At 53.4% G+C, this 14,027-nt stretch overlaps 1 protein-coding gene across 1 annotated transcript; it reads left to right on the top strand.

Moving 5' to 3' along the window:
• Positions 1–1,653: 1,653 nt before the first annotated feature.
• LOC117968419 (NCK-interacting protein with SH3 domain-like) lies at positions 1,654–14,027 on the top strand. Its single transcript, XM_059000135.1, has 13 exons — positions 1,654–2,048; positions 4,501–4,613; positions 5,420–5,621; positions 5,712–5,787; positions 7,958–8,439; positions 8,990–9,160; positions 9,304–9,390; positions 10,006–10,144; positions 10,244–10,324; positions 11,071–11,199; positions 11,568–11,660; positions 12,371–12,543; positions 12,677–14,027. The coding sequence occupies exons 1-13, from the start codon at positions 1,878–1,880 to the stop codon at positions 12,884–12,886; spliced, it is 2,127 nt and encodes a 708-aa protein (XP_058856118.1). The 5' UTR covers positions 1,654–1,877; the 3' UTR covers positions 12,887–14,027.

The raw sequence follows: 14,027 nt of genomic DNA, 5'->3' as shown, positions 1-14,027 counted from the left end.
ACTAGGACTGTTGCTATAAACAACCTTTCCAGTAAGAACTCAGCAAGAGCTCACGACTAAACCAGTCCACCCAGTCCTGTAATGGTTGTTTTGTTGAATTGGTAATATAAAGAAATGATTGCACAGCAACGCATCTTGTTTTTAATGTTTTAATGTGCTAACTGATCAAATTAAACTGAAGGGATGCTGACATGAACCGCCTCAGTGCATTCAGATATACCGACACCATAGTCCTGCCCACAGCTTTAACTGGAACACAGCACCCGATGCATCAGACTGCCAGTAACATCGCTGTAATTCCATTACAGTCTGCTTCCAACATGAACTACAGCTTCCCTGCTTCACACAGAGACGCGCGGCTGCGGTGCCCTCTGCTGTTTACAATGGGTAGAGCACTGCAGCCAGACAGACGAGGCTTAGCTTTCATTTGCTATCCAATGCTGCCCTCGTGTGGACATTTAGTAGAACTGCTGGTTCCGTGGTTGAAGATGAGTTTAAATGCAATTGCAGTAACTAAATTTGCTTCATAAAGTCGAATAAAAAATGCCGAATAATGTTTATTATTTGTTTATTTAGCAGACGCCTTTATCCAAGGTGACTTACAGAGACTCGGGTGTGTGAACTGTGCATCAGCTGCAGAGTCACAACTACGACAAGGAGGTGAAGTGACTTGCTCAGGGTCACACAATGGGTCAGTGGCTGGTGGGATTTGAACCGGGGACCTTCTGGTTACAAACCCGTTTCTTTAACCACCGGACCACAAGCCTCCTAATGTAATGTAGCGATAACATATTGAATGACACGCCGCTTTGTAGAAATACTAACAACAACTGAAAAAAGTGACATTTCGAAATCTAACGCTGTCCTTTTTAAAACTGCTGCTGTATCAATACAATGTTCTTCATGAATCTTGGTTATATTTTTATAGTGTGTTATTAAATTAGTAGAGTTCCGTTCAGAAGTATATACTTTCGGATAGAGTTTACATCGCTGGAGAGAACTACAATTCAAACGACTATAGGCTTGCTAACTGGCCCCATAATTCCGGGACACTGCGGGACAGGTCGGGTTTCCTAACTCGCCTCCACGCCACAAAAGAATCGATTTGAAATCAAAGTGCGGCGGCGATTCTATCGGGAAAGGATCATAACATGAATTAGAAATCATATTGCGGGTTTAAAAACCTGACCCGTCTGACAGTGTCCCGGGATTATCCGGCCAGTTGGCATTAGTCCTTGTTTCGAGCAGGGTCCGGTTTAATTATCAGTTTTGTTTTCTTCGAAACTGCCTGTTTTAAAATATAACCGATAGCAAAACAATTCTTCACCAGAAACATGAAAATATAACCTCTTTAAAATACTGACGTGGACACCCGTACTACGACATTGTGTTTTCGTAATAAAATGTTTATACAGCTGCGCACTCTGGACAGCCATAGGGGCTATGCAAATTAGGTAACGCGTTTCTAAGTTTTGATTCGCTAACTATGTGCACCAATCAGGAGTCACGCACTAGCTGTAATTTTTTTTATCCAATCAGATTGTTTAAGACATGACGCAACAGTTGCACATCCTCGCCACACGATGGCAGCATCTGTATTGTATCCACGATCAACTGCATCCAAGAGAACTCGGATCTGGATCATTCCAGCCGCGCGTGCACGACGCTGTGATGCGGCCAGGAGTGGCGGGAGCGCGCTCGGTTTGGCAGACGCTCGCAGCAGTCGTGGGGGCGTGCCCGTCTAGTGCGTGCACGACGCCTGCGGTGTTTACATCCACTTCTGCGGAGTTCCAGCGGGCGAGAGCGCCGCGTAATATTAATAGAATTAGATTGCTATTGAGAGGAACAGAGCGAAGCAGCCGGCTTTTGATAATATCATGTACCGGTCCCTGTACGCCTTCCGCTCGCCGGAGCCCAACTCGCTGCACTTCGCCGCCGGGGAGACTTTCCTAATTCTGGAGCGGAGCAATCAACACTGGTGGCTGGGCTCCCGCTCCAGCTCCGGCGAGTCCGGCTACATCCCGGCCTCCTACATTGAGAGGATACAGGTGAGAGACCGTGAAGAGGGACGCGGGACGCGGCCGCGGACTGGCTGGTGTGTGGGCTTGCAATTACACGACATAGAAACGCCAGCTTAGTCTTACTGTTACCTGGAGGGGAGCGGAGGGGAGAAGGGGGTTCCGGGGGGCAGAGTAAGGGAATAAGCAGACACTGCACCTCGCTCAGTAGACTTGCATGTAATACATTCTCAATGAAATCCTCCCATAGCTGAGCTCCTCCACGCTGCTGCTGCTCCCCCCTGACAGAGAGGAGATTGCTCTGCTGTCTGAACCCAGGGCTGCGTAGCTTCCACTGTGCCAGCTCTGGCTCTCACTCCCGGCTGGGTCTTGTGGCTGCTTCCTTCCTTCCTTCCTTCCTTCCTGTCAGGTATGAAAGTGCTGCTGTGTGGCCTGGCAGGATGGAGGAGTGTCTCTGAGGGGCTAGTCTGACTCCGACCCGCCAGATAAAGAGGATTACAGTTTCCCAGTTAGTCTGTTTGACTGTACAATATTAGCAGAGCTTTTGAGATTGAAGACTTGGTATTGGTGAAGCACACAGTTGCACATGGTGGCATGCAGCTTGAATAACGTGGGGACAGTAAGCACAGCCTCGCTCTGCCTGGGGTTTGAAATCTTTCTTGTAATAATAACGCCCAGGCTGGATGGGCGCGGAATCGCCCTCTCGAGGAGACTGCCTGCAGAACCCTGCGCAGCCTGGCTGGCACTCCCAGAACCTCGGAGCAGCCTGGCTGGCACTCCCAGAACCTCAGAGCAGCCTGGCTGGCACTCCCAGAGCCCTGCACAGCCTGGCTGGCACTCCCAGAGCCCTGCACAGCCTGGCTGGCACTCCCAGAGCCCTGCACAGCCTGACTGCCACTGCCAGAACCCTGCGCAGCCTGACTGCCACTGCCAGAACCCTGCGCAGCCTGGCTGGCACTGCCAGAGCCCTGCGCAGCCTGACTGCCACTGCCAGAACCCTGCGCAGCCTGGCTGCCACTGCCAGAACCTCGGAGCAGCAGGGGGCGGAAACGGGAAGGAACTGAGCAACACAGCCGGGGATTAATCCACAGGATCTCTCACGACATCCCCCACAGTCAATCAGAGTGCCAGGACCAGTTCAACATGAGTCCTGCAGTGAGCACTGCCTTTACAAACACAAATAACAGGTCTGTCTACCCAGCTGGTGGAGCTCAGCACATTCTGAGTAGCAAAGACACTGTCAGCCTCAGGGATGACTAAACAGATTAACTTCAACGAGAGTTCCACGGCGGCTTCCAAACCCTCACCACAGAGCCCCTGTCCAGGTGTTTGGAGGCACGGCAGGATTTCGAATGCTTTCTGCACAGGCTGCTGCCTTCATTCCTGTCCTGGTTGTGCTGTTAATCTGTGTGGAGCGGGACTGCTCACTGTCTGCATCCTGGAATTGTACTTCCTGTGCAGACGGGGATTCAGAGCTGCAGGGTCTGTATCCAGAGAAAGGGTGAGGGCTGGAGGGGCATTCCACAATTTACAAACCAGAGGAGGCTGTTCAGCCCATCCATGCTCGTCAGGTTCCTAGTAGCTGATTGATCTCAAAACCTGATCAAGTCGGGTCTTTAAGGATCCCAGTGATTCAGCTTCAACACCATGGGCAGGTGACCCACCCACCCCTCACCACTGTCTGTGTAAAGAGGGGTCTGCTGCCTTCTGTCCTGAGTCTGTCTCTCCCCCCCCCCCTCACCACTGTCTGTGTAAAGAGGGGTCTGCTGCCTTCTGTCCTGAGTCTGTCTCTCCCCCCCCCCCTCACCACTGTCTGTGTAAAGAGGGGTCTGCTGCCTTCTGTCCTGAGTCTGTCTCCACCCCACCCCCCCCCCCCTCACCACTGTCTGTGTAAAGAGGGGGCTGCTGCCTTCTGTCCTGAGTCTGTCTCTCCCCCCCCCCCCTCACCACTGTCTGTGTAAAGAGGGGGCTGCTGCCTTCTGTCCTGAGTCTGTCTCCACCCCCACCCCCTCACCACTGTCTGTGTAAAGAGGGGTCTGCTGCCTTCTGTCCTGAGTCTGTCTCTCCCCCCCCCCCCTCACCACTGTCTGTGTAAAGAGGGGTCTGCTGCCTTCTGTCCTGAGTCTGTCTCCACCCCACCCCCCCCCCCTCACCACTGTCTGTGTAAAGAGGGGGCTGCTGCCTTCTGTCCTGAGTCTGTCTCTCCCCCCCCCCCCTCACCACTGTCTGTGTAAAGAGGGGGCTGCTGCCTTCTGTCCTGAGTCTGTCTCCACCCCCACCCCCCCTCACCACTGTCTGTGTAAAGAGGGGGCTGCTGCCTTCTGTCCTGAGTCTGTCTGTACTTTTCCATTTCAGACTGCGTCCTCTGGTCCTGGTTTCGGGAACCTCTCCCTTCAGAGGGGTCTGCTGCCCAGAATATCTCCCTGTGTTTAACTGTATCTCTCGCTCTCTCTGTCTGTCTGTCTGTCTGTCTGTCTGTCAGACCCCCGAACAGGATGTGGTGCTGCAGTCCATCGACAGAGCCATCGAATCCATTCACAACACTGCCATGAAGAACGGGGGCAAATACAACCTGGAGCAGCGCGACGTTCTGCAGTGAGTGTGGGGCTGCAGGAAATGGGCCTGCTTGTGGTTCTCATTGCGCTTGTCTTTCTAGTGCAGTGTGTAATGACAGGGCTGGCTGTGGTTCTTGATGCAGTGTGTAATGACAGGGCTGGCTGTGGTTCTTGATGCATTGTGTAATGACAGGGCTGGCTGTGGTTCTTGATGCAGTGTGTAATGACAGGGCTGGCTGTGGTTCTTGATGCAGTGTGTAATGACAGGGCTGGCTGTGGTTCTTGATGCAGTGTGTAATGACAGGGCTGGCTGTGGTTCTTGATGCAGTGTGTAATGACAGGGCTGGCTGTGGTTCTTGATGCATTGTGTAATGACAGGGCTGGCTGTGGTTCTTGATGCAGTGTGTAATGACAGGGCTGGCTGTGGTTCTTGATGCAGTGTGTAATGACAGGGCTGGCTGTGGTTCTTGATGCAGTGTGTAATGACAGGACTGGCTGTGGTTCTTGATGCAGTGTGTAATGACAGGGCTGGCTGTGGTTCTTGATGCAGTGTGTAATGACAGGACTGGCTGTGGTTCTTGATGCAGTGTGTAATGACAGGGCTGGCTGTGGTTCTTGATGCATTGTGTAATGACAGGGCTGGCTGTGGTTCTTGATGCAGTGTGTAATGACAGGGCTGGCTGTGGTTCTTGATGCAGTGTGTAATGACAGGGCTGGCTGTGGTTCTTGATGCAGTGTAAGACAGGGCAGTATTGAAGTGAAGTGATTTATTTCCTCTCATGTGTGGGCACAGTTCTGGTTGTAGCCAGCAGGTGGCACTAACTTCCATTCCCTGTGACCCTGTAGGAAGCTGATTCACCACCGCAAGGAGACTCTGGCGCGCAAGAGCCCAACCAATCACAAGCAAATCCTGCCGTCTTCTGCCAGTGACTACCACATAGGCTCCGCCCCCCACGCCAACGGGCTGAGCCGCAACTACGGGCGGCAGGCCAGCGAGCCGATCCCAGAGAGCCTGGACCCAGGCAGCGGGGAGGAGGGGCTGTACCAGGTAATGCAGGCTCCCTTTGGGCTGGTTCTGTTCCTGTGGTGTGTTTGGGATCCTGCCTGACGACTCCTCCTCTTCATCTCCCCTCTCTAGGTGCCCCCCCAGCCTCGCCGCGCCGCTCCCATCACCCCCCCTCCTCCAGAGAAGCGCAGGGCCCCCCGCAGACCAGGTGAGATTGAGGGGTGCTGCACCCCAGCAATGCACAAGGTGGTCTCTATAGAGGGGGCTTCATTTATTTCATTGAGGCTGCTGGTTTTTACACATGGAGACGTGTCCCTTTGTGTGTACAGCACTCCCTCGTTCTCGCACGTCACAATGTGAACTATCTAGAGTGGCTCTTCACAGTCAAGTGCAATTTACAGAACTGCAAGTCATCAGACTGTGAGCTACTGAGTTGTATAATAATGAGGCAGCAGCGTGATGCAGTCTGCATGTCAGTGCTCTATGATGCAGTCTGCATGTCAGTGCTCTACGATGCAGTCTGCATGTCAGTGCTCTATGATGCAGTCTGCATGTCAGTGCTCTACGATGCAGTCTGCATGTCAGTGCTCTACGATGCAGTCTGCATGTCAGTGCTCTACGATGCAGTCTGCATGTCAGTGCTCTACGATGCAGTCTGCATGTCAGTGCTCTACGATGCAGTCTGCATGTCAGTGCTCTGTGATGCAGTCTGCATGTCAGTGCTCTGTGATGCAGTCTGCATGTCAGTGCTCTGTGATGCAGTCTGCATGTCAGTGCTCTACGATGCAGTCTGCATGTCAGTGCTCTACGATGCAGTCTGCATGTCAGTGCTCTACGATGCAGTCTGCATGTCAGTGCTCTACGATGCAGTCTGCATGTCAGTGCTCTGTGATGCAGTCTGCATGTCAGTGCTCTACGATGCAGTCTGCATGTCGGTGCTCTACGATGCAGTCTGCATGTCAGTGCTCTATGATGCAGTCTGCATGTCAGTGCTCTGTGATGCAGTCTGCATGTCAGTGCTCTACGATGCAGTCTGCATGTCAGTGCTCTACGATGCAGTCTGCATGTCAGTGCTCTACGATGCAGTCTGCATGTCAGTGCTCTGTGATGCAGTCTGCATGTCAGTGCTCTATGATGCAGTCTGCATGTCAGTGCTCTATGATGCAGTCTGTATGTCAGTGCTCTATGATGCAGTCTGTATGTCAGTGCTCTGTGATGCAGTCTGCATGTCAGTGCTCTACGATGCAGTCTGCATGTCAGTGCTCTACGATGCAGTCTGCATGTCAGTGCTCTGTGATGCAGTCTGCATGTCAGTGCTCTGTGATGCAGTCTGCATGTCAGTGCTCTATGATGCAGTCTGCATGTCAGTGCTCTGTGATGCAGTCTGCATGTCAGTGCTCTACGATGCAGTCTGCATGTCAGTGCTCTACGATGCAGTCTGCATGTCAGTGCTCTACGATGCAGTCTGCATGTCAGTGCTCTACGATGCAGTCTGCATGTCAGTGCTCTGTGATGCAGTCTGCATGTCAGTGCTCTGTGATGCAGTCTGCATGTCAGTGCTCTACGATGCAGTCTGCATGTCAGTGCTCTACGATGCAGTCTGCATGTCAGTGCTCTACGATGCAGTCTGCATGTCAGTGCTCTACGATGCAGTCTGCATGTCAGTGCTCTGTGATGCAGTCTGCATGTCAGTGCTCTATGATGCAGTCTGCATGTCAGTGCTCTGTGATGCAGTCTGCATGTCAGTGCTCTGTGATGCAGTCTGCATGTCAGTGCTCTGTGATGCAGTCTGCATGTCAGTGCTCTACGATGCAGTCTGCATGTCAGTGCTCTGTGATGCAGTCTGCATGTCAGTGCTCTACGATGCAGTCTGCATGTCAGTGCTCTGTGATGCAGTCTGCATGTCAGTGCTCTGTGATGCAGTCTGCATGTCAGTGCTCTGTGATGCAGTCTGCATGTCAGTGCTCTGTGATGCAGTCTGCATGTCAGTGCTCTATGATGCAGTGCGGCGTGCTCTGAACTAGTTCACAAATGTGCTTCATTCAGGGTTAGGCCATGTTGACAGGGAGTCCTTCTGTCTCTCACTGTATGAGGGCCCTTCTCCAGTATTTCACTTTGTGTCTGTATGTGTGAGTCAGTGAGATGAAGAGAGAGCCCTGTATACTGGAGCAGCTGTGATGAGGGTCATTGCCTTGCAGCTGCTGCTGCCTGGAGTCTGTTTCAGTTCAGCTTCATGAGGGAGGGAGCGAGCGAGGGAGTGTGTGTGTATTCCACTGAGCTGAAAATCCACAAAGCAAAATAGGTTGGCAGTTTTTATTCAAAGTTTTCCTTTCCAGTTTGATTGTTCTCCCCTCTCTCCCTGCTCTCCCCTGTCACAGAGCCTGCAGTCCCCTCCAGGAGCTCCTCAATCGGCCCTGGCTCCTCCTCTGTGAGCTCCGTCTCTCTGGATACACTGGGCAGCGGCTCCACCCACACCCCCGAGGCCAGTAGTCCCAGCCTGGCCGCCACCCCTCCCCCGCTTCCCTGCCGGACCAGGCCCGCTGCTGACCCGGTGCCTCCCAGTCCCTCCCAGTCTCCCTCCCCACAGTCCCTGGCAGCCCCCTCCCCCCCTGTGCTGTCACACCCTCTTAGCCCCACCCGCAGCCCCTCCCATGGTGTGAAGGGGGCGGGGTCAGACCCCAGAGTGGGCGTGCCTCCCAGCATGGGGGCGGAGCTGATCGAGCTGGTGCGCAGGAACACGGGGCTCAGCTACGACCTCTCGAGGGTCGCCATCGGGGTCGTGATTGGACACATCCAGAGCTCCCTCCCACACACCGCTGAGGTCATGGAGCAGGTCCTCCTCTCATTGGTGGAGAGCAAGGTGAGCGGGGAGGGGGGGGTTAGGGGGGGCTACCTTTCCTAAACCGTAAAGCTTTAACATCTTGGGAATGTTAGTCAGCAATTGGAAAAGCCTTCAGGAGAAGCACTCCGTCCTCCGTCCTGCTGCTACTTGCAGAGAAAACGAGCCTCTGGTAACCTCTGCCTTGTAGAGCTTTGTAGAAGCCTTGTTTAGAAACATCTCTCCAGACAGCTGCAGCCATTTCCAGACATCATAATAATAATGAAAGACCAAGTGAAAGCATTTTATTTTCTTCATGCAGACACAGCTACAGAGATAAATACCTCCCCGAGTCATTCTGTTTGTGTACAAGATCAGCTCGAAAAACAGCAACGTCTCAAAGTGCTTGTTTTCTGTTTGGAAGTTCGTGACCCCAACCTAGGAAAAGTCATCAAATAGAACAGAACAATGAGCTAGCATTGAAGAGACATATCAAACAGAACAATGAGCTGGCATTGAAGGTGAATGGGAAGCAGTGATTGCAGCAAACTGTGAGAATTGTAACGCCCCCCCCCCCCCCCTCCTCCCCCAGGACCTGAGCTCCGCCCTGCCTCGTGGACAGCTGTGTCACGATGAGCAGCGTCTGCAGGTGATCTTCACCGACCTGGCGAGGCATAAGGAGGACGCACAGCAGCGCAGCTGGGCCCTGTACGAGGACGAGAGTGTGATAGCCTGCTATCTGGAGGAGCTGCTGCAGATACTGGTGATCTGTCTGTCTGTCTGTCTGAATCTCTGTGTACGAGGATGAGAGCGTGACAGCCTGCTCCCTGGAGGCGTGATCTCTCTCTGTCTCTCTCGAGTGCAGACACACAGACAGACACACAGACGTGCTCTTGTGTCTTGCAGACGGACGCTGACCCCGAGGTGTGTAAGAAGATGTGCAAGAAGAGCCACTGTGAGCCGGTCCTCTCGCTCGTCACGTACTATCAGATGGTGAGGGGGCTTCACCTGTGCTGTGTGGCTCTGTGCAGCAGCTCTCTGTGTTTGGAGTTACCTGTGCTGTGTTAAGCTGTTGTGTTGTGCGTCCGTGTGTAGCTGGGTTGTGTGTGGCTGTGTTGTGCGTCCGTGTGCAGTTGTGTGTAGTTGTGTTGTGCGTCAGTGTGTAGCTGGGTTGTGTGTGGCTGTGTTGTGCGTCCGTGTGCAGTTGTGTGTAGTTGTGTTGTGCGTCAGTGTGTAGCTGGGTTGTGTGTGGCTGTGTTGTGCGTCCGTGTGCAGTTATTATTATTATTATTATTATTATTATTATTTGTTTATTTAGCAGACGCCTTTATCCAAGGCGACTTACAGAGACTAGGGTGTGTGAACTATGCATCAGCTACAAAGTCACTTACAACCACGTCTCACCCGAAAGACGGAGCACAAGGAGGTTAATTGACTTGCTCAGGGTCACACAATGAGTCAGTGGCTGAGGTGGGATTTGAACCGGGGACCTCTTGGTTACAAGCCCATTTCTTTAACCACTGGACCACACAGCCTCAGTTGTGTGTAGTTGTGTTGTGCGTCGGTGTGTAGCTGGGTTGTTGTATAATGTTGCGCTCTCTTTCCCAGGAGCACCGGGTGGCTCTGCGGCTGCTGCTGCTCAAGGTTTTTGGGGCGATGTGTAACCTGGACTCTGCCATCATCTCAGCACTGGTCAACTCCGTCCTGCCCATGGAGCTGGCCAGGGACATGCAGACTAACACACAGGGTGAGGGACGGGGAGACGAGGGACATGCAGACACACACACACACACACACACACACACACACACACACACACAGAGTGACACTTTGTTTTGTGTTTCAGAGCACCAGAAGATGTGTTACTCTGCGCTGGTGCTGTCCATGGTGTTCTCAATGGGGGAGCCTTTACCTTACCACCACTACGGTAACCTCGCCAGCATGCGAGCGTTTCACAGACACAGCGCTTTCTTTTACTGTAGTGAAAGTGCAGCAGCCCTGACAGGGAGGAGACTGCATGTGTGTTTGTAATGCAAAGTGTGCGTCTCCGGACCGTGCTGGAAGATGCCGTGTCAGTGAGGGGGCCTCTCTCCTCGCTGTCCTGGTTAATAAATCCCAGGGAGAGTAAGCAGAGGAGCGAGAGATGGTTCTGAAGAGCTGTCCCTGTTCCAGGGATGGCAATCAGACTCTCATTGCAGAGCAGCTGCACCCTGTCCAGGTTTTAAGAGGTGCTTGTTTAGCCCCAGTGTGAGAGAACGTTTAAAGCAGAAGTATTTGCTTTGTCCTGAATGTTTGATTGCGGGGATCCATTCCATTCTCCACCCAGAGTTTAGACTCGTAACTCTACACTTCAGAGGAGTGGCTGCAGTGCCTGCATAAGAGAACCCTGTGAGACCTTGAGAGTGAGAGTGAGTGTGTGACAGTGTGATTGTGAGTGTGAGACAGTGTGATTGTGTGAGTGTGACTGATTGTGTGAGTATGACTGATTGTGTGAGTGTGAGACAGTGTGATTGTGTGTGTGTGATTGAGTGAGTGTGTGACAGTGTGATTGTGTGTGTGTGATTTGAGTGAGTGTGTGACAGTGTGATTGTGAGTGTGTGACAGTGTGATTGTGAATGTGTTGTATCTCTGTAGATTCAGCCCATGACGCTCTGTCTCTGTCCCCCCTCACAGAGCAGTTGAACCCGGTCTTCATGGAGTTCCTTCTGGATGTGGTGGAGGAGGGGCTGCCCTCAGACACAACGGAGCAGCTCCCAGATCTATTCATCAACGTGCTGCTGGCATTCAACCTGCACCTCATGGGTGAGGGGAGATGAGAAGAGAGGGGGAGATGAGAAGGGAGGGGGAGATGAGAAGGGAGGGGGAGATGAGAAGGGAGGGGAGGAGGAGAGGAGAAGGGAGGGGAGGTGAGAAGGGAGAGGGGTAGGGAGAGCGGAGAGGGGAGGGGAAGTGAGAGGGGAGGTGAGAATGAATGGAGGGAGGGAGGGAGGGAGGCAACAGCACAGCGAGACGGGCAGTGTAGGGATGAAAGGACTCGTACACATTTCTTGGAGTGACTGCATGCGTGCGTGCGTGTGTGTGTCAGTGTTTCTGTGCTGTTGTCACTGCGCTCTGTGTGTGCGTGCGTGTGTGTGTGTGTCTGTGTCTCAGTGTTTCTGTGTGTATTTCAGTGCCGGTGAACAACATGATCATGCAGACTCTGGTGAAGAGACCCAACGCCAAGATCCTGACTGAGAAGATCCTGCTGCTGCTGAACCGGGGAGGTGAGAGAATGACCAATCACAGCCAGGGGGTGTGGGGTTTGGACCAATCACAGCCAGGGGGTGTGGGGTTAGGTTACATCCTGGTATTTTTCCTTTATATACTCTCTCTCAATTCAATTCAATAAGCTTTATTGGCAGGACAGGAATAAACAAGTTTTGCCAAAGCAATTACAATGTATGAGAAAGAACAATAAACATACAAACAGACAGGTACAGTGTATAAACAGAAGGAAAAGACAGATTTTCAGTGCAGGTTCATTTTTTCTCTTAGACTGTGACAGGCAGTCACATGTTCGGCAGCTAGTGCACATGTTATCCCCACCTCTCCTAAAAATATGTGTAATTTTTCAGTTTCTGTGAGGTGGGTGAAGTCACTTTTGTGACTCGTAAATTTGGGTATGAATGTCTCTCTCTCTCAATTCAATTCAATTCAATTCAATTCAATTCAATTCAATTCAATAAGCTTTATTGGCATGACAGGAATAAACAAGTTTTGCCAAAGCAAAATAAACAGACAGGTACAGTGTATAAACAGACACAATGAAAAGACCATTTTCAGTGCAGGTTAATTTGTTCCTCTTAGACTCTCTCTCTCTCTCTCTCTCTCTCTCTCTCTCTCTCTCTCTCTCTCTCTCTCTCTCTCTCTCCTCTCTCTCTCTCTCCCTCCCTCCCTCCCTCCCTCTCCCCCACTCCCTCTCTCCCCTCTCCAGATGACCCAGTCTCAGTGTTTAAGCACCAGCCCCAGCCCGCTCACTCGGTGCTCAAGTTCCTGCAGGATGTTTTCTCCAGCGCCGACACGGCCAGCATCTTCTACCGGACTGACATGATGGTGATGATCGACATCGCGGTGCGGCAAATATCAGACCTGTCCCCCGGAGACAAGGTGAGACACCCCTTACCCCTCTTCATCTCTCCCAGGACAAGGTGAGACACCCTTTACCCCTCTTCATCTCTCCCAGGACAAGGTGAAGTGCTCTCTCATCCCCCTCTCTGTCTCTCTCTCTGTCTGTCCTCAGCTGCGTATGGAGTACCTCTCCCTGATGCACGCCATCATTCGCTCCACAGACTACCTGCAGCACCGCCATCGCCTGCCTGACCTGCAGGGGGCACTGCAGCGCATCCTGGGGGAGGGCGAGGGGGGGGGAGAGGCCAGTCTGATGGACCAGCTGATCATCCAGCAGATCTACAAGGACTTCCCGGAGATGCACACGGCCGCCGAGGACTGAGGCCCGGAGGCACAGAGACACACAGAGACACACAGACACAGAGACACAGAGGCACAGGCACACGCACAGACACGCCTGCTTCAAACTACACAGCGGACAAACCCTTTAACACCTGTATTTATGCTGCTTGTGACCCGTACCTCTGCCCAATACCTCACCCCTCTCCCTGCACCCCGCTCCCCTCTCCCTGCACGCCACACCCATCTCCCTGCACCCCGCTCCCCTCTCCCTGCACCCCGCTCCCCTCTCCCTGCACCCCGCTCCCCTCTCCCTGCACCCCGCTCCCCTCTCCCTGCACGCCACACCCCTCTCCCTGCACGCCACACCCCTCTCCCTGCACCCCTCACCCCTCTCCCTGCACCCCGCTCCCCTCTCCCTGCACCCCACACTGTGGTGCTCTGCGCAGTGAATCCTGTGGTGCTCTGCGCATTGAATCCTGTGGTGCTCTGCGCAGTGAATCCTGTGGTGCTCTGCGCAGTGAATCCTGTGGTGCTCTGCGCAGTGAATCCTGTGGTGCTCTGCGCAGTGAAGGCTGTGGTGCTCTGCGCAGTGAAGGCTGTTCACACTGTGGTGCTCTGCAGCCTGACAGTGAAACTCCGGCTCCACTGTAGCCTCGCTGCTGTGCCCCTGTGCCAGTCTGTCAGCCAGCTCTGTGCCTCGCTGCTGTGCCCCTGTGCCAGGCTGTCCGCCAGCTCTGTGCCTCGCTGCTGTGCCCCCGTGCCAGGCTGTCCGCCAGCTCTGTGCCTCACTGCTGTGCCCCTGTGCCAGGCTGTCCGCCAGCTCTGTGCCTCGCTGCTGTGCCCCCGTGCCAGGCTGTCCGCCAGCTCTGTGCCTCGCTGCTGTGCCCCTGTGCCCCTGTGCCAGTCTGTCAGCTAGCTCTGTGCCTCGCTGCTGTGCCCCCGTGCCAGTCTGTCAGCCAGCTCTGTGCCTCGCTGCTGTGCCCCTGTGCCAGTCTGTCAGTTCTGTGCCTCGCTACTGTGCCCCCGTGCCAGTCTGTCAGCCAGCTCTGTGCCTCGCTGTGTATCCTCGGAATGTTTAAACACAGAGCCTCTCGACTCCGTGCCTCTGTTATTATTGTTACTCCCTGTGGGAAGGACGATGCTGCTCAGACCTCAATAACAAACCATCCCACACACATTGC

The sequence above is a fragment of the Acipenser ruthenus genome, chromosome 25, assembly GCF_902713425.1.
Source record: "Acipenser ruthenus chromosome 25, fAciRut3.2 maternal haplotype, whole genome shotgun sequence".
NCBI lineage: Eukaryota > Metazoa > Chordata > Actinopteri > Acipenseriformes > Acipenseridae > Acipenser > Acipenser ruthenus.
The sequence above is the reverse complement of the archived record's forward strand: the minus strand, read 5'-3'. Positions and strand labels throughout refer to the sequence as shown.